The 19,738-nt window shown below is 44.8% G+C and overlaps 2 protein-coding genes across 3 annotated transcripts in view; both read left to right on the top strand.

Annotated features, from left to right (window-relative positions):
- Window positions 1-19,738, top strand: part of MITD1 (microtubule interacting and trafficking domain containing 1) — a 127,811-nt gene that overhangs the window by 10,713 nt on the left and 97,360 nt on the right. The window lies entirely within an intron of this gene.
- LYG1 (lysozyme g1) lies at window positions 802-17,390 on the top strand. Of its 2 annotated transcripts, NM_001194261.2 has the most exon segments (6): window positions 802-895; window positions 3,665-3,739; window positions 6,680-6,784; window positions 7,946-8,130; window positions 16,808-16,940; window positions 17,117-17,390. In NM_001194261.2, coding segments are annotated over 5 exon segments (585 nt in total). In that variant the 5' UTR covers window positions 802-895; window positions 3,665-3,696; the 3' UTR covers window positions 17,236-17,390.

Here is a 19,738-nt window from a genome sequence, read left to right as displayed (position 1 = left end):
TGAACTCAGGAGGCGGAGGTTGCAGTGAGCCAAGATCACACCACTGCACTCCAGCCTGGGCAACACAGTGAGACTTTGTCTTAAACAAAACAAAGCAAAACCCCAACAAACCAAAAAGTAATTTAAAATAAAATTAAAATTAAACATTAAAAAAAGAAAGGCCGGCCGGGCGCGGTGGCTCAAGCCTGTAATCCCAGCACTTTGGGAGGCCGAGACGGGCGGATCACGAGGTCAGGAGATCGAGACCATCCTGGCTAACACGGTGAAACCCCGTCTCTACTAAAAAATACAAAAAAACTAGCCGAGCGAGGTGGCGGGCGCCTGTAGTCCCAGCTACTCGGGAGGCTGAGGCAGGAGAATGGCATAAACCTGGGAGACAGAGCTTGCAGTGAGCTGAGATCCGGCCACTGTACTCCAGCCTGGGTGACAGAGCGAGACTCCGTCTCAAAAAAAAAAAAAAAAGAAAGGCCTATCAGCACACAATGAGTAGGTAGGCACAGAGACATGTTAGCAATAAACAAAGGTTACAACACAGCTTAGAGCAGGAGACCATACCTAATGTGGATGCATACAGCAGTTCTCACTTCTCTCATGATTAGATGGGGACACCACAAGGGGGCAGGGGCACCTTCATTGCTCAGCATGTTGAGGTGTTAATCCGTCACATTTCTGGGCTGGATGGAGGGCCCCAGTGACCTGCAATGATGCTGTTTAAGGTTAAGGTAAAGATTGAGAGCATTCATGGAAAAGATTCTAAGGTGAGAAAACCATGAGACCAAAGATACCTGTTTCCACCTTCTCCAGAAACATTGATGAACTGAAGAAGACATGGTCCATTATGCCTTACAAACTTGCACAGTGCTTTGGGAATTCCAAAGTACTCAGTGGAGAGAGGGTGAGTAGAGGAAGATGTCCCCATCCAAGCCGCCAGGAACGTGAGGTAGCTCCTGAGGGCTGCTCTGGTTGTCAGTTTCCAGTGTGCCTGGCAGGCCTGTTGCTCCAGCTTGTTGACACCTCCTCGCTGTTTGTTACTATTTTGCTCTCTGGGTAGGGAGAAGAGGGATGCTACCAGAGATATTGTGCCCGACATCGTGACCACTGTGCTGCCTTGGTCTGACATCTTCATAATGGTTTTAAGCAGGAAGCCACAGGGGAATTAACGAATGAGTCATAGGGAACTGACAGACACTCTCTGAGCACACCTGAGTGATGTCTCAACAATCTCTTCTAAACATACAGTACTTTTCGGCACTTGTAAAGTTGGGCCATAGAGTTTGGGTTGCTTCAGCATGCTTATTTATGGACAAAATACACTGTTCATCCATTTAAGAATTCCAAGCTAGGTGTGGTGGCTTAAGCTTGTAATCCCACCTACTCGGGAAGCTGAGGTGGAAGGATCACTTGAGGCCTGAAGTTCAAGACCAGCCTGGGCAACATAGTGAGACCCATTTCTACAAAAAAACTAAAAAATTATCTGGGCATGGTGGCATATGCCTCTAGTCTCAGCTACTTGGGAGACTGAGGTGGGAGTATCACTTGAGCCCAGGAGGTCAAGGCTGCAGTGAGCCATGATCGTGCCACTGCACTCCAGCCTGGGTGACAGAGTGAATCTCTGGCTCTAAGAAAAAAAAAAAGAAAAAGTCCATTGTCACTTCTTGCTCTTCCCTGATAAAATTGAAAAACTTTACCTTGATGACCCGGTCCCAGGAGCAACCAGAAAGTAATTCTGTGTTTCCATTAGGTGGCACATGTATTTACAGAGACTCTTTCATTAAAGTGACTTCTCAACAAAGGTATTTAGTTCCAAGCATGGAAAATAAGGTAGTTCTCCTGTTACAATAAAAGCTGGCCCTTCCACCTGGATTTCCAAGAGGAAGTATTTTTCTTTCCTGGAAAAGCAGCAAAAAGAGTGAAATACTCTGGGTGGAGCATTTGAATGTGAGCAGTGCTTTTTCCTGAAGGGCCCTTCCATAAAGCCAGTGGTGCACTTTCATGAGGCCATGAGCTTTTCTTACATCCAAGCAGCTCTTTCTCCATTCTCTTCTCCTGGGATTGGTTGTCCTCTCATGTTTACTGCTGGAGGCTCAGGGTGCTGAACAAATGACTCCTGTTGGGTGATTAAATCTGAGAGTTCCTGCAGACCCAGCTAAGATTCCAGGTCCCTGAGTCTTTTTGGTGTTGGGACTGAGCATGACATTTTCTGCTCAACTAAGCAAAATCGGACGGACTATCTCAATGTTGTAGAGAGAATAACAAAAAGCATGACTGCATCTGAAGGGCATATGCTCCCTCAGTTTAAGAAGACAGAAATCGAATAACTTCCATTTTTATTTTTATTTTTTTGAGGCAGGCTCTTGCTCTGTTTCCCAAGATGGAGTGCAGTGGTGTGATCATAGCTCACTGCACCCTTGACCCTCTGAGCTCAAGCAATCCTCCTGCCTCAGCCTCCCAAGTAGCTGGGACTACAGGTGTATGCCACCACACCTGGCTTCAAATGACTTCCTTAAAGCCTCTCTATCCTGAGATGTAATCTCTTCCTGGGTGTTTGAAAGAAACAACCCATACGATTAACTTCAAAACAAAAGAGATGAGAAAAGCATCATGAAAGTACTAAGTGCCATGTTTATATGCACAGTCCCACATGTAATGACAGTAATAATTCAAAATGCTAGGCTGCCGGGCTCTGCTGACTGGGGCAATGAAGACATACATGCTGGAGTGGGAGGGCTTGGTGGGAGGCGCTTTGGAGACAAGGGTCCCGAAACGCTACCTTTCCCTGAGGTCAACAGCAAACTATCCGGGGTGGTATTTGTGTATTGGTTTGGTAGCCAGTAGGAGAACCAGGGCTGTCTGTACTCGTGGAAGGTGACTAGGGGAATGGCGGGGATAAGAGAGAGAGAGCACATGAGCGGGTGCTCCGTGGTGGCCAGGTGTTTCATTCTCCAGTCTTGTGAGCACCTCATGAGTTCAATCCCGGGACCCCTGCCCATGAGCCAGCTTCTTGGGGATTTGCTGGTGGAGGTAGCTCATCTCTCCATTCTCCCCGGGCTCCAGTCCAGGTTTGTTGCCACACTGGGGTTTTACAGAGGGAGAATGGGGAACACGGCTCAAGGTGATAAAGGGGGTCTGTGATTCCCGGCTGGGATTAGAGCAGTGGGAAATGTTTTCCAACCTGTGTACATTCCAGGGCACTGAGGAAAGTATGGCCTTTCCTCAAACCTCAAGAAGAAGGGACCTAAATTCCAAGAAATCACCCATACAAAATTCTCCTTTTGATAATGGAGATAATCAAGAGGCTCTTGGGATGAGGTATGAGCACCAGAAATTTGCTTTTCAGGGTCTGGAGCCAGGTCATTATGTTTCTCCGTGGTTAAGATTCGAAGCTTCTTGCCTTCTTGAAAGAAAGTAGTTGGTAACTTGACTGTATGTTGAGTTCCTGTGGGCTGAGTAAGAGTCTTCTCATTTTTAGATTAATTGAAAGGATGAATGGAGTACTTACTTGTCCTACTTTTGCTTTTTTCCACTATGATTCAAATCATTCATTTTCTTAGGTCAGATATGGGGGAAATTTGTTCTTTTCACCCCTGCTTCTCTAGAAACATTACATGTTGTTATGATGATGATTGACATTTTTGTATTCTCAAGCTAATTTTTGTTTTAAAAGTGTTTCAGGAGCCGTAGAGCCAGATCGTCATCATGTCTGCATTGTGGCTGCTGCTGGGCCTCCTTGCCCTGACAGGTGAGTGTGGCTGATTTTTCCAAATGACTTTGGAGATGGGAAGGATAGGCGTAGGAACATAATGGCACTTCTAATACTTGAAAATGCAACAAAAACTTTTTTTTTTTTTTCCTAAACTGTCCAACAAATCCCGAAGTTAGGAACAGCCACCAACAAGCAGCCTCTCCCCAGATGTCCTACAAAAGAGTGGGGTTCTCTGGAATGCAAGGTGGGCTTAAAACAGCACTGCTCGAAGCCAGACTTTAAATATACACCATCGACAGCTGCTCATTGTCCACTATAAAAAATGCCAAATTGAATTTCTTTCTAGAGCATATATTTCCATAGAAGAATTGAGGTGGTTGCCAGAATAAGACTAATGAATAAGACTAATTCAAATAGAAAACCAGAATCAAGCCAACTGAGAACAGGTGACTAAGCTGAACATTGAGGCTGATTCAGTTGCTGTGATTGAACTTCAGCTTTGCAGCTGGAGGAAACAGGGAACGTACTTGTTTTTGATTTTGTTTTTTTAGATGGAGTTTTGCTCTTTCGCCCAGGCTGGAGGGCAGTGGCGCAATCTCAGCTCACTGGAACATCTGCCTTCCAGTTTCAAGCTATTCTCTTGCCTCAGCCTCCCAAGTAGCGGGGATGACAGGCGCCTGCCACTACACCCGGCTAATTTTTGTATTTTTAGTAGAGACAGGGTTTCACCATGTTGGCCAGGCTGGTCTTGAACTCTTGACCTCACGATCAGGCCTCCCAAAGTGCTGGGATTACAGGGTGATGCACTGCGCCTGGCCTACTTGTTTTTTAATAAAAGGAGGAAGCAAAGTTCCTCAGGAGAAGCTACATTTTCCTGACTCTAAATTCAATATATTTATCAGATGAGGTCTTATAGTCATTCATTTAGTTATTGACCCATTCATTCAACACATATTTAAAAATGCCTACCAGGTGCTAAGCATCGGGAATACAAAGAACTTTGAGGATCAGAGAGTGTGTCTAGGGAGAGGTTCACAAGGCAGGAACCAAGGAGTGAAGGCAATCAACTGCAATACTAAGGGCATTTGTCACCAGTCATAAAGATAAAGGTGCACTGTTTAAAAAATAAAAAAGAACATGTCAGCTGGTTTACTTTTTAGTATATTCATAAAAGATCGAGTCTTTTCATTTCCACATTTCTCTTAGGTTACTTATCACAAGTTTGTAAAGTAGAAGTATTTACTCCAAAAGACGAGTATTTATCAACCCCATAAAGTTTTAAGAAAATAGAACCTGAAAATGCATTTATGTAAATACACAGAACATGTGATTATATGCAATAGATATATCTCCCAAGATCTGCAAATCATTAAGGTTTGATAATCTAATCTACTTTAAAGGATCAAATACATTGAAAAGAGTAATCTGGCTGGGTGCAGTGGCTCACGCCTGTAATCCCAGCACTTTGGGAGGTTGAGGTGGGCAAATTGCTTGAGCTGAGGAGTTTGAGACCAGCCTGGGCACCATGGCAAAACCCCATCTCTTCAAAAATTAGACAGGTGTGGTAGCTTGTGCCTGTGGTCCCAATTACTTGAGAGACTGAGGTGGCAGGACAGCTCAAGCCTGGGAGGTTGAGACTGTGGTGAGCCATGATCATGCCACTACACTCCAGCCTGGGTGGCAGTGAGACCCTGTCTATAAATAAATGAATAAATAAAAAGGTAATCTAATGAGACATTCTTACAGCCTTATAATGGTGACATGATTCTCAAAAGGAGCAATTTCCTGCCTACTGTAGGTATCTCAGTACTGGTTCATGTGCCCCCATTCTGGTGTGAATTGTAGATATATTATAAATACTTGTGCACCCACCTTGTGTGAATTGTAGATCGAAATACTCATGCACCCTCCTCCTGGGGTGAAGAGAAGGAACATTCTCCTCTTCAATGGCCTTTGTGAAATCCCGAGTGTCTGAAACCACTCCTCCCCTTCCGTGATGACTGGAATGACAGGTAGAGAGAGATGGAAAGGATAAAGAGAGAAAGGGAAGAAGTGGAAAGTGGGTGATCCCATGTGGAGACTGGTCCCATGCCTCTCTCCTTCACTCCCTTCTGCAGCCTTCGGCTCTTATCTAGAAGTGTACCTGAGAGAAAGTGTAGCCAGCCTCAAATCCCCATTTACAAGCAGTGCCTTACTTTGGATCGGGGTTGATATCCCAGAGACATCCAAGTTTTATATTGTTTCTTCAGAGCAAACATAAATATTTCATCAGAGCAACAAGTTAGGAGTATTTGATGGAGAAGTGCTCAGAGTTCATGTAAGATGAAAGATGAGGCTGGGCGTGGTGGCTCACACCTGTCATCCCAGCACTTTGGGAGGCCGAGGCGGGCGGATCACTTGAGGTCAAAAGTTCCAGACCAGCCTGGCCAACATGGTGAAACCTCGTCTCTACTAAAAATACAAAAATTAGCTGGGTTAGTGGCATGCACTTTTAATCCCAGCTACTCGGCTGAGGCAGGAGAATCACTTGAACCCAGGAGGCAGAGGTTGCAAACAGTCGAGATCGTGCCACTGCACTCCAGACTAGGTGACAGAGCCAGACTCTGTCTCAGAAAAAAAAAAAAAAAAAGTCAGATGAGGACTACTTTACAGGGAACAGATCCTCTCTGATGTGTTCCAAGACACCAGCTGACAACATCAAAGGCACCAGAGCTTTACAAAGAGTGTAACTGCTTCAGTAGCTCCAATAGTTACTCATGTCTGCAGGAGAGCAGGTGAGAATTGAGTATTGAGGAAGTTTTTGTGATCATTTATTGGGATATGTCTCATTTAAATTTCAAAAGAGTTTCAGTTGCAGAGTGAAGGTGATGTAATTGATTTTATTATAGTTACTTTTATTAACGTAATTTCATTCATGGACGGCAGAATGATAAGAACTGGTTCCGTGCCTTAGGCTGAACTTTTCTCAACTTGTAGACTTGTCTGAAAGCAGCAACTGGGGATGCTATGGAAACATCCAAACCCTGGACACCCCTGGAGCATCTTGTGGGATTGGAAGACATCACGGCCTGAACTACTGTGGTAGTTATGAGCTCTCGCCCTCTCAACCTGTCCCCCTGGCTCTCACTGTTCCCCATGCCTCACGCTACTGACTGTTGGAAAGAGTTCCGGGTTCTGGGTATGGGGTCCCAAAGCTCTGCTTCTTGAACAAGTCACTTAGCTGCCTCCTGCATCCATGGAAAGGGGGCTAGCAGTACAGTATTTACAGTGTTGTTGTGAGCTTTGACCGACACAATGTGGATAAGGGTGCTTTTTATTTTTTGTTTTTATTTTTATTTTTTGTTTTTATTTTTATTTTTTGTTTTTATTTTTATTTTTTGAGATGAAGTTTCTGTCTTGTGGCCCAGGTTGGAGTGCAATGGTGTGATCTCGGGTCACTGCAGCCTCCACCTCCCAGGTTCAAGCAATTCTCCTCCCTCAGCCTCCCGAGTAGCTGGGATTACAGGCATGTGCCACCATGCCTGGCTAATTTTGTATTTTTAGTAGAGATGGGATTTCACCATGTTGGTCAGGCTGGTCCTGAACTCCTGACCTCAGGTGATCCTCCCTCTTTGGCCTCCCAAAGTGCTGGGATTACAGGTGTGAGCCACTGTGCTCGGTCGAGAGTTCTTTTTAAACCATAAAAGCACCTAGAAGGCAAGGCTAGCCAAGTAGATTAATATTGGCTTTCCTTTTGCCCAGCATTCTTATTATTTCAGAAAGGTTTAAACTCGCATGATTTCTTGGTGTCGTTTAGGAGTGGAAAAGTGTGCAATTGTGAACAAACTTGTTGAGGAACACTATCTAAAGACTTATTGAAGGGTTTGGCAGAATTTCTCCTTCGTGTCATGTTGCAGCTGATAGGCAGACATGTTTTATTTTACTGGTGTGCTCAGAACGGGATCAATGGTTCCTATCGCCATGGAATTGTCGTGGGCGGGCCAGAGCAGCCCCTGAGAGCCCAGCCGAAGGCACTGACAGCCATAGGGGACCCTGGCTCAGGAGATGCTGACTCAAGTTCACGGGAGGACAGTCCTAACCTCAGGTCAGGGAGCGGCCACTACGAAAGATTTAAGACCAAAATCTGGGATTCTCAGTCCTCGACCACTACCCAGATCCTTGGACTGTTCTTTCTCTCTTCCCTTGAGCTCCCGTTGCAGCATAAGTCACACCAAGCTGCATCCTTCCTTTTGTTTGGTTTAGGAGTTCGTGCTTCTGAAAGGCTGGCTGAAATAGACATGCCATACCTCCTGAAATATCAACCCACGATGCAAACCATCGGCCAAAAGTACTGCGTGGATCCTGCCGTGATCGCTGGTATCTTGTCCAGGAAGTCTCCTGGTGACAAAATTCTGGTCAACGTGGGCGATAGAACTAGCATGGTGCAGGTAACTCTCCATCTGTTGACACATGTGGCCATTCTGCTATGTGGCACCACTGCTTTGTTTTTTGGATGACGGCAAAGCTTCGTAGAACACAGCACGAATGAAGCTCTTTAGAGCTGTGACAGTCAAAGTTCTGCCTGAGAGATATGAGCAGCAATATTTCTGCTTCATGTTGAGCCACAATTTCTTTTCTTTTTTTTTTTTTTTTTTTTTTTTTTTTTTTTTGAGACGGAGTCTCGCGCTGTCGCCCAGGCTGGAGTGCAGTGGCCGGGTCTCAGCTCACTGCAAGCTCCACCTCCCGGGTTCACGCCATTCTCCTGCCTCAGCCTCCGGAGTAGCTGGGACTACAGGCGCCCGCCACCTCGCCCGGCTAGTTTTTTGTATTTTTAGTAGAGACGGGGTTTCACCATGTTAGCCAGGATGGTCTCGATCTCCTGACCTTGTGATCCGCCCGTCTCGGCCTCCCAAAGTGCTGGGATTACAGGCTTGAGCCACCGCGCCCGGCCGAGCCACAATTTCTTTTCACAGTAAATAATGCCATGTTTCCAGAATATCATCCGGGTCACCCTATTCTGGATTTCTGGACCTAAGTGGTCCAAGAGAAAGATCATGGATTAAATTTCTCCTCAGTGACTTTGTAGCCATGTGACCTTGAATAAACCATTTAATCTCACTGGGCCTTAGTTTCTCTAACTATAGAATGCCATTCTTACAGCATGATTATGAAGATTCCATGACATAATGCAAAAAAAGTACCTGATATCCGTTGGATTCTCAAAAAATGTTAAATTTCTTTTCCTTTATCTTTTTTCTATACAATTCTTAGTTCTGAAGATTGAGTTTTAGTTTCGCATGAATTCTGCCTGGTATCACTTGTCAGATAGAGACTTCTGGGGAACTGGTCACTAATCCACTGTGGAATTAACTCTGCACCAGGGAATCAGTGATGGCCGGGGTGAGAATGAGGCTCGATTTTTTTCCATTGATCTCACACTGCTTTTGTGGTGGTTGTTGTTAAGGAACCTGTGAGTACTGCAGTCATTTTTTAAGATTTTGGGAAAATGTATTTCTCGATGATCTCTTTAAATTTGCTTCCCTTGACTTTTTTGTATGATACTTTTCAAGTACTTTCAAATACTTTATTTTACTTGGATTTGGAGACCCATCCAATAATCTGATGAGGTGAGGGGCACGCAATCCATCCTTGACAAGTGAAGAGATAGAATCACAAGGAAGGAGTCTCTGCTGCAGAGTCACATGGCAGCTGCAAGAGGCAGAACTGGGACCAAGGACAGTATTTTGTGATGTTAGGGCTGGGATCATTTCTGCTGTGCTGTTTTGTCTCCTTTGTAAAATCTGGTTTTTGAGGAAAGGATGAGTCCATCTCCTTTGAAGATGAAATAAGAATTCCCTAGATTTGGGCCAGGCACGGTGGCTCATGCCTATAATCCCAGCACTTTGGGAGGTCGAGGAAGGCGGATTACATGAGGTCAGGAGTTCGAGACCAGCCCAGCCAACATGGTGAAACCCCACCTCTACTAAAATTCAAAAATTAGCTGGGCATGGTGGTGCATGCCTATAATTCCAGCTACTTGGGAGGCTGAGGTGGGAGGATCGCTTGAACCTGGGAGGTGGAGGTTGCAGTGAGCTGAGATCGCGCCACTGCCCTCCAGCCTGGGCGACAGAGGGAAACTCCATCTCAAAAAAACAAACAAAAACAAAAAAGAGAATTCTCTAGATTTGGACATTTCTCCCAAATATGATGAAACCTACATGGAAGTGGTCATCAAAGGTATATAAGAAGGGTTAGAAGTCCCTTTAGACATCAGACCATCTGGAAAAAGAATGACAAGTTCAGACAGAAAAACTCCTTTCTGGCCTGTTTGGAGGGTTTGCACTGGCAGGTTGAAGAAGGGCATCCCACTGCTACCTACACTAACTCAGTCATTAACTGAGTCACACCCTTACGCTGAAGTAGCAGTGAAATGTCTGCTCGTCCCTTCCTTAGCCCAAACCTTGAAACTTTATTACCTTTTTTCTTTGGCAAGAACATTTAACGTGAGATCTATCATCTTAACAGATTTTTTTTTTTTTTTTTAAGACAGGGTCTGGCTCTGTCACCCAGGCTGGAGTATAGTTGCACGATCTTAGCTCACTGCAACCTCTGCCTCCTGGGCTCACATGATCCTCCTCAGCCTCCTGAGTAGCTGGGACTGCAAGCATGCGCCACCACGCCTGGCTAATTTTTGTATTTTTTGTAGAGATGGGGTTTCATCATGTTGCCCAGGCTGGTCTCGAACTCCTGGACCCAAGTGGTCTGCCTGCCTCAGCCTTCCAAAGTGCTGGGATTACAGGAGTGAGTCACTTTGCCTGGCCACAGATTTTTTGGTTGTTGTGGTTAAGTCTAGTTTACTGACTCTAGACGCTTATTGTGCATATGAACACCTGGAGCTCTTGCTTACATGAGAATTCTGATTCAGTTGGTCTGAAATGGGACCCAAAGTTCTGCAATTCTACTAAATAAGTTCTCAGTTGTTGCTGATGTTGCTGGTTCCTGGACCACATTTTAAGTAAAACCCGGGGTATAGGTTTGGTCAGTATGATGGGTGCCGCAAGCAGGGGTGGGGAGCCAAGGGATCAGAGAGTCCTTGCCTTATTTAGGGTGAGACATAGTTTCAGTCACAAAATAGGCTGTGCATAGTGGCTCGTATCTTTAAAATCCCAGCACTTTGGGAGGCTGAGGTGGATGGATCATTTGAGGTCAGGAGTTTGAAACCAGCCTGGCCAACAAGGTGAAATCCTGTCTTTACAAAAAATACAAAAATTAGCCAGGCAGTAGTGGCGGGGTGCCTGTAATCCCAGCTACTCAGGAGGCTGAGGCAGGAGAATCGCTTGAGCCTGGGAGGCGGAGGTTGCGGTGAGCTGAAATCACGCCACCGCACTCCAGTCTGGGTGAGAGACTGAGACCCTGTCTCCATTATTTTAATAATAATAATAATTATTATAATTAAGACAGGAGTCAAAAGGAATGTAGAAAAAGAGGGACATATTGAAATAACAAATTAAGATGATAGTAGCAACTACAAGATATTAATAATTGCAATAAATATAGAGGAAACCTACTGGTTTAAAGACACAGATGTATGAATGAGATTAAAAGCCCAAATTCAGATTTACATGGTTTGTGTGAGAAACCCTTAAAGCATTTGAATATGCAAAAGTTTGAAGTAAGAGTATGGTAAAAAGAAGACCTGCCAGGAATACAATAACCAAAATAATGTTGAGAACTATGATACATTAAATAAAATACACTTTAGAAGAAAAAATATTTGGGATGGAGAGAATCATGACATAACAAAAAGATTGAATTTGTTAAGGAAGTAAAGCAATTTAAAACAAATAGACGCCAGTAAGATAACCTCAAAATATATGCAGCATAAATTATTATTACTATAATAATAAACCCGCTATCATAGTAGGAAATTTTAACACATCTCTCTTGATTATTTACAGGTTATACAATAAACAAACCGGCAAAGATACAGAAGAAAAATAAGTAAAACAATTAACAGATGTAACAAGAACACAATTAACAGGCTTGATTGTTAATTGGGGGAGGGAGGGAGAGCTGGAAGGAAAAAGAGAGAGAGAAGGAGGGGGATATAATTATTTATGTATCCATTAGGATATATACAATTGTCTTACGCACATGAGAAACATTTTACAAAAGTTGATCATATATCATCTATTAAAGAAACCCTCAAAAATTTCAGATCTCACAATAATACAATTATGCTAGAAGATAATTTTAAAAATTAAAATTATCTCTGATCATATGGAAATTTAAACGTGCACACACACATACACAACCCTAAGTAACTCTTTAGGTTAAAGAAACAAATCACAGTGAAACTTAAAAATAACTAAAATAGGATGATAGAAAGATATTAGATATTAGAAGCTATGAGATACGGTAAAAATGCTTTAAGGGAGATTTACAGTCACAAACCTAGTTTTAAAAAAAAAGAAAGCCCAGTGGCTCAAGCCTGTAATCCCAGCACTTTGGGAGGCCGAGACGGGCGGATCACGAGGTCAGGAGATCGAGACCATCCTGGCTAACACGGTGAAACCCCGTCTCTACTAAAAAAATACAAAAAACTAGCCGGGTGTGGTGGCGGGCCCTGTAGTCCCAGCTACTCGGGAGGCTGAGGCAGGAGAATGGCGTGAACCCGGGAGGCGGAGCTCACAGTGAGCTGCAATCCGGCCACTGCAGTCCAGCCTGGGCGACAGAGCGAGACTCCGTCTCAAAAAAAAAAAAAAAAAAAAGAAAGCCTTTTTTCCTAACTTTTAAGTTCAGGGGTTTATGTGCAGGTTTGTTACGTAGGTAAACGTGTGTCATGGGGTTCGTTGTACAGATTATTTCATCACCCAGGTATTAAGCCTACTACCCATTAGTTATTTTTCCTGATTCTCTCCCTCCTCCCTCCCTCCACCATCCAATGGCCCCAGTGTGTGTTGTTCCCATCTGTGTGTCCATGTGTTCTCATCATCTGGCTCCCACTTATAAGTGCGAACATGTGGAACATGTGGTATTTGGTTTTCTGTTCATGTGTTAGTTTGCTAAGGATAATGCTGTCTACAGATGTGTAAGTGTACAATACGGTGTTGTTAATTATAGGCACAATGTCATACATCAGATCTCTAGGTCTTACTTGTCTTGCATAACTAAAATTTTATACCCATTAATTAGCAACTCCCAGTTTCCCTCTCCCCATCAGCCCCTGGCAACCATCATTCTATTCTTTGCTTCTACAAACTTAACTATTTTAGATACCTCATATAAGTGAAATCATGCAGTATTTGTTCTGTGACTGGCTTATTTCACTTACATAGTGTCCTCAGGGATCATCTATGTTGTCACATAATGCAGAATTTACTTCTTTTTAAGGTTGAATAATATTCCATGATATGTGTATACCACATTTTCTTTATTCATTCATCTGTCAGGTACATTTACGTTGTTTCTACCTCTTGGCTTTTGGGAATAGCTTTGCGATGAATGTGGGAGCTCAGATATCTCTTTGAGATCCTGATTCCAATTCTTTTGGATGAATACCCAGAAAGGGGATTACTAAATCATATGGTATTCATTTTTACTTTTTTTTTTTTATTTTTTGAGACAGAGTCTCACTCTTGTTGCCCAGGTTGGAATACAATGGCACGATCTCAGCTCACTGCAGCCTCCACCTACTGGGTTCAAGCAATACTCCTGTCTCAGCCTCCCCAGTAGCTGGGATTACAGGCCCCCACCACCACAGTTGGCTAATTTTTGTATTTTAAGTAGAGATGGGGTTTCACCATTTTGGCCAGGCAGGTGTCAAACTCCTGCCTGGTGATCCACCCTCCTTGGCCTCCCAAAGTTCTGGGATTACAGGTGTGAGCCACTGTACCTAGCCTGTATGGTAGTTCTAATTTTAATTTTTTGAGAAACCACAGTATAGTTTTCCACGGTAGCTGCACCATTTCGCATTGCCATCAACAATGTACAATGATTCCAGTTTCTCTACATCCTCACCAACCCTCGTTGTCTTAGTCTGTTTTCTGTTGCTTTTTACAGAATGAGCAACATAAAATAACATGGATACCTCAATATGGGTAATTTATGAAAAGTAAAATTTATGTCTTACAGTTCTGGAGGCTGGGGACCCCAAGGTCAAGGGGACACATCTGGTAGAGCCTTCTTGCTGGTGGGGACCCTTTGCAGAGTTCAAGGTGGCTCAGGGCCTCCCATGGTGAGTGGCTGAGTGTACTGGCTTAGTCTGTCTTCCTCTTCTTAAAAAGCCACCAGCCCCACTCCTGTGAGAACCATGAACCCCCTAACCCATTAATCTGTGGGGAAAAGAGAGATCAGACTGCTACTGTGTCTGTATAGAAAGAAGTAGACATAAGAGACTCCATTTTGTTCTGTATTTGAGATGCTGTTAATCTATGACCGACCCAACCTTGTCCTTGCAAGAGACATGTGCTGTGGTGACTCAAGGTTTAACAGATTTTGGGCTGTGCAGGGTGTGCTTTGTTAAACAAGTGCCTGAAGGCAGCTTGCTGGTTAAAAGTCATCACCATTCTCTTAATCTCAAGTACCCAGGGACGCGTACACTGCCAAAGGTCGCAGGGACCTCTGCCTGGGAAAGCTAGGTATTGTCCAAGGTTTCTCCCCATGTGATAGTCTGAAATATGGCCTCATGGGAAGGGAAAGACCTGATCGTCCCCCAGCCTGACACCCGTGAAGGGTCTGTGCTGAGGAGGACTAGTATAAGAGGAAAGAAGGTCTCTTGGCAGTTGAAATAGAGAAAAGCATCTGTTTCCTCCCCATCCCTGGGCAATGGAACATCTCGGTGTAAAACCCGATTGTATGTTCTGTTTACTGAGAAAGGAGAAAACCGCCTTAGGGCGAAAGGTGGGACTTGCTAGTGGCAATGCTGCTCTTTATGCACTAAAAAGATTTATGGAGATGTTTACGTATGCATATCAAGGCACAGCACTTTTTCTTTTTTTTTTTTTTTTTTTTGAGACGGAGTCTCGCTCTGTCACCCAGGCTGGAGTGCAGTGGCCAGATCTCAGCTCACTGCAAGCTCCGCCTCCCGGGTTCCCGCCATTCTCCTGCCTCAGCCTCCCGAGTAGCTGGGACCACAGGCGCCGCCACCTCTCCCGGCTAATTTTTTGTGTTTTTAGTAGAGATGGGGTTTCACCGTGTTAGCCAGGATGGTCTCGATCTCCTGACCTTGTGATCCGCCCGTCTCGGCCTCCCAAAGTGCTGGGATTACAGGCTTGAGCCACCGCGCCCGGCCAGCACTTTTTCTTAAACTTATGTCACAGAGATCTTTATTCATATGTCTTACTGCTGACCTTCTCCCTACGATGATCCTATTATCCTGCCACCTCCCTTTTTCTAAGACGGTAAGGATAATGATCAATAAATACTGAGGGAACTCAGAGACCGGTGCCCGCCTAGGTTCTCTGTATGCTGAGCGCTGGTCCCCTGGGCCCACCTTTTCTTTCTTTGTACTTTGTCTCTGTGTCTCGTTTCTTTTCTCAAGTCTCTTGTTCCACCTAACGAGAAACGCCCACAGGTGTGGAGGGGCAGGCCACCCCTTCATTAATCTATGAATAGATTAATCACCTCTTTTTTTTTTTTTTTTTTGGAGACGGAGTCTCGCTCTGTCGCCCAGGCTGGAGTGCAGTGGCCTGATCTCAGCTCACTGCAAGCTCCGCCTCCTGGGTTCCCGCCATTCTCCTGCCTCAGCCTACCCAGTAGCTGGGACTACAGGCACCCGCCACCTCGCCCGGCTAGTTTTTTTGTATTTTTTAGTAGAGACGGGGTTTCACTGTGTTAGCCAGGATGGTCTCGATCTCCTGACCTCGTGATCCACCCGTCTCGGCCTCCCAAAGTGCTAGGAATACAGGCTTGAGCCACCGCGCCCGGCCAGTCTAATCACCTCTTAAAGGCCCCACCTCTCAATACTGCCACATCGGTGATTAAGTTTCAACATGAGTTTCACAGGGGACAAACATTCAAATTATAGCACCGGTCTTTTGCATTTTTGCATGACAGTAGCTATTCTAACCGGTATAAATAGCTTTACTGTTTGATCTCCAGGTGCTGTTGGAGGGCCAGGTCAAGTTCTTGACTTTGCTGCACAAAAGAATTGGGGCACAAGTCCGAAGTAAAAGTAGGCAAAGAAGTGTATTGCAAAGCAAAAGTGCACTCTGGTAGCTGGGTGGAGAATGAGACAGCCTCATGTGACATGGGGAAATCCCTTCAAGGAAAGCTTATATGATTATTCGTATGAGAGAGGGGATGGCTGTTGCTGTTATGCATGTTTCGGGGTCTCCTGCATGCACATGTGCTATTGCTTTGCATGCTAGCACGTATATCGCGTGTCTCCGCATCTGAATTCTCCACCTAGGGGTGTGCTTTTTTTTCACTCTTATAATGAGCATAGGTCAACCCAAGGATACTCATCATGGGTTTCTGTGCTTGCATGGATCTGGGGATTTTCCCTTCTGTTCTTTGTCCTGCTTACCGCAGATTTTTATTTATTTTTATTTATTTATTTTTAGACAGGGTCTCACTCTGTCACCCAGGCTATGCGGTGGAGCAATCATGGCTTACTGCAACCTCCGCCTCCCAGGCTCAATCGATCCATCCTGTTAGGCTCAGGTGATCCTCCCACCTCAGCCTCCCAAGTAGCTGGGACTACAGGCGCACACCATGACACCCGGCTAAGTTTCGTATTTTTTGTAGAGATGAAGTTCTCCCATGTTGCTGAGGCCCATCTCGAACTCCTGAGCTTAAGTGGTCCACCTGCCTCGGCCTCCCAAAGTGCTGGGATTACAGGCATGAGCCTGGCACTGTAGGATATTCTGACCATGAGTCCCGAATGTAGTTTGTGCACTGTCAGTGGTTTGTTCTCTCCATCTATCTGGTAAATTTGTTCCCCATAAGGGAGGCTATGACCACCGTATGTAACCTACCTCACAGGGAGACTGAAGGTGGCATTGGTTCCATCAAAGGTGAAAGGAGAATAAGAGAAAGGAAATGAACAAGCGCCACTGAGCCCAAGAAGCCAGATCACCCTCCCACCCAGCTTACGTGGCTTCTTTGCCTCCCTCCTTCCAGGAACCTGGCTCTCACGCTCCCGCATACTGGATTAGTGAGTCTCAGGTTTCCCAGATGACTGAAGCTCTGACTACTAGAATCAAAGAAATCCAGAGGAGGTTTCCAACCTGGACCCCTGACCAGTACCTGAGAGGTACGTGTAACGCTGTCAGTCAGTTGTCTCAAGCACAGAATTAATAGGGACAAATGTATTACAGTGCACCAGATTCCCCAGCTGCCTCCTGATAGGCAGTTAGTAAAGAGACTCAGAGTTAACTGCCGAGCTGAGTACCCTAGGTCAGTATTCACCTATCATCTCGTGCATTTCAGGTGGACTCTGTGCCTACAGTGGGGGTGCTGGCTATGTCCAAAGCAGCCAGGACCTGAGCTGTGACTTCTGCAATGATGTCCTTGCGCGAGCCAAGTACCTCAAGAGACATGGCTTTTAACACCTCAGAGGAAACCCAAGACCGTGATCACATGTGCAGCCTCAAATGTTACCCGGATAAAACTAGCCAAGGCCACCTGTAACTGGGAATCTGAGTTTAACCTAAAAGTCGTTGAAATAACATGAATCACATTAAAGGAAGGATTTTGACCTGCATTTATGGTATGTAGTGTCTGTCTGTGTGGATCAAGGGCCGTGTTTCTTTTTTTTTTTTTTTGAGACGGAGTCTCGCTGTGTCTCCCAGGCTGGAGTGCAGTGGCGTGATCTCGGCTCACTGCAAGCTCCGCCTCCCGGGTTCCGGCCATTCTCCCGCCTCAGCCTCCCAAGTAGCTGAGACTACAGGCGCCCGCCACCTCGCCCGGCTAGTTTTTTGTATTTTTACTAGAGACGGGGTTTCACCATGTTAGCCAGGATAGTCTCGATCTCCTGACCTCGTGATCCACCCGCCTCGGCCTCCCAAAGTGCTGGGATTACAGGCTTGAGCCACCGCGCCCGGCCAGGGCCGTGTTTCTTTAAAGGCATTCTCGTGGACATTAGCCGTGCTGTGGGTTTCTGTGAAGTGAATTTTATTTTTCACTGACTAGCGTTGCCAGATTTAGCAAACAAAAATATAGGAAGCCCAGGTTAAATCTGAATTCCAGATAAATGACAAGTAATTGTTTAGTATAAGTCCCATGCAATATTTGGAACACATTTATACTAACAAATTACTAACTCTTTATTTAAAATTCAAAATTATCTGGGCTTCCTGTATTTTATCTGGCAATCCTATCATTAACTTCTTTGATAAAAGTCAGTGTTTCAAATTTTAATTGAAAAATTTTGCCGGGCGCGGTGGCTCACGCCTGTAATCCCAGCACTTCGGGAGGCTGAGGCAGACAGATCACGAAGTCAGGAGATCGAGACCATCCTGGCTAACATGGTGAAACCCCGTCTCAACTAAAAATACAAAAAATTAGCCAGGCATGGTGGTGGGCACCTGTAGTCCCAGCTACTCAGGAGGCTGAGGCAGGAGAATGGCGTGAAACCGGGAGGCAGAGGTTGCGGTGAGCCGAGATTGGGCCACTGCACCCCAGCCTGGGCGACAGAGCGAGACTCCATCTCAAAAAAAAAAAAAAGAAAAAGAAAATTTTTGATGAGAAAAAGGATAAGATGGCAGCCAGCCCCATCTACTGCATGAAATGGCTTCAGGAAAGTCACTTGCTAACTTTCTGGCATCATCTTAACCCTAGAATTGTCTCTCTGTCATGAAAGCTACTGTCTCCTTTCCTTTCCTGGACAACTGAACCTTTTCCTACACCCACACTCCCTAATTTTCCTGCCCAAATTATCTCTAACTCAGCTAAACTATTCCCTTGTTTGGGGGCACTTAAGTCACCAAGAGAGCCGGGCCATGGGAGGTAATTCATCAGCCAGAGCTGCCCGCAAGCACATTGGCTGTGCACTGTACTAGTAAATTACTGAATTTGAAGATTTATATTCTATAAAAGTTATTCATGTCCCATTCTATCATCTGTACAAATCAGCACTTTACAGACTGATAAAGATGATATAGCAACTAACGAATCCTACTGAATCCTCTATCTGCAGGTACTGCATTAAGAACGATAAAACCAGGATGCAAAGACATTGTCCTTGTCCACAAAGGCTCCTGTATTAGTCCATTATCACACTGCTATAAAGAACTGCCTGAGACTTGGTAATTTGTAAAGGAAGAGGTTTAATTGTCTCACAGTTCCTCATGGCTGGGGAGGCCTCAGGAAACTTACAATCGTGACAGAAGGGGAAGCAAACACATCCTCTTCATATGATGGCAGGAAGGAGAAGAGTCAAGCAAAGAGGGAAAAGCCCCTTATGAAACCACCAGATCTTGTGAGAACTCACTCACTATCATGAGAACAGCAGCACGGAGGTAATGGGAATGTGGGGATTATGGGAACTGCAATTCAAGATGAGACTCGGGCAGGGACACAGCCAAGCCATATCAGCTCCTTTTCTAATTCAGATACAGATAATTAGCCAAGAACACAATAAGCTAATTTCGCTAAAGAAGAAATAAAAAAAATCAAGGGTGTGTCAGTAGGTGAATTTTGGAGAACTGAGGCCCAAATTCACACAAGCAAGAGACAAGGCCATTTATTAGGTGTTGCTCTCACACCAGCCCTGACAGGTTGCATCGTTTTTATTCCCTTGAACAGACAAGAGAAGTGGCAACCAGAGTTGTTGATGGTATAGTCGGCCCTCCATAGCCATGGTTTCGGCATCCGTGGATTCAATGTGAATGGAAAATATTTGGGGAAAAAATTGCATCTTGGGAGGCTGAGGCAGGAAGATAACTAGAGCCCAGGAGTTTGAAGCTGCAGTGAGCTATGCACCACAGCACTCTAGCCTAGGCAACACAGTGAAACCTTGTTTTAAGAAAAAAAAAATTTTTTTATCTGTACTGTAAACATAGACTTTTTTTTCTTGTCATTATTCCCTAAACGGTACAACTATTAACATAT

Source organism: Macaca mulatta, chromosome 13 (genome assembly GCF_049350105.2).
Source record: "Macaca mulatta isolate MMU2019108-1 chromosome 13, T2T-MMU8v2.0, whole genome shotgun sequence".
In the NCBI taxonomy this organism is placed as follows: Eukaryota; Metazoa; Chordata; class Mammalia; order Primates; family Cercopithecidae; genus Macaca; species Macaca mulatta.
Note: the sequence above shows the minus strand (reverse complement) of the source record. Positions and strands in the feature narration are given on the sequence as shown.

Coding starts and splice junctions, on each gene's coding strand:
- LYG1 (XM_077958561.1), top strand. CDS start 3,697: ATGTCTGCATTGTGGCTGCTGCTGGGCCTCCTTGCCCTGACAG. Junction 3,740..6,679: donor GGGCCTCCTTGCCCTGACAG/GTGAGTGTGGCT, acceptor CTCAACTTGTAG/ACTTGTCTGAAAGCAGCAAC. Junction 6,785..7,945: donor TCACGGCCTGAACTACTGTG/GTAGTTATGAGC, acceptor TGTTTGGTTTAG/GAGTTCGTGCTTCTGAAAGG.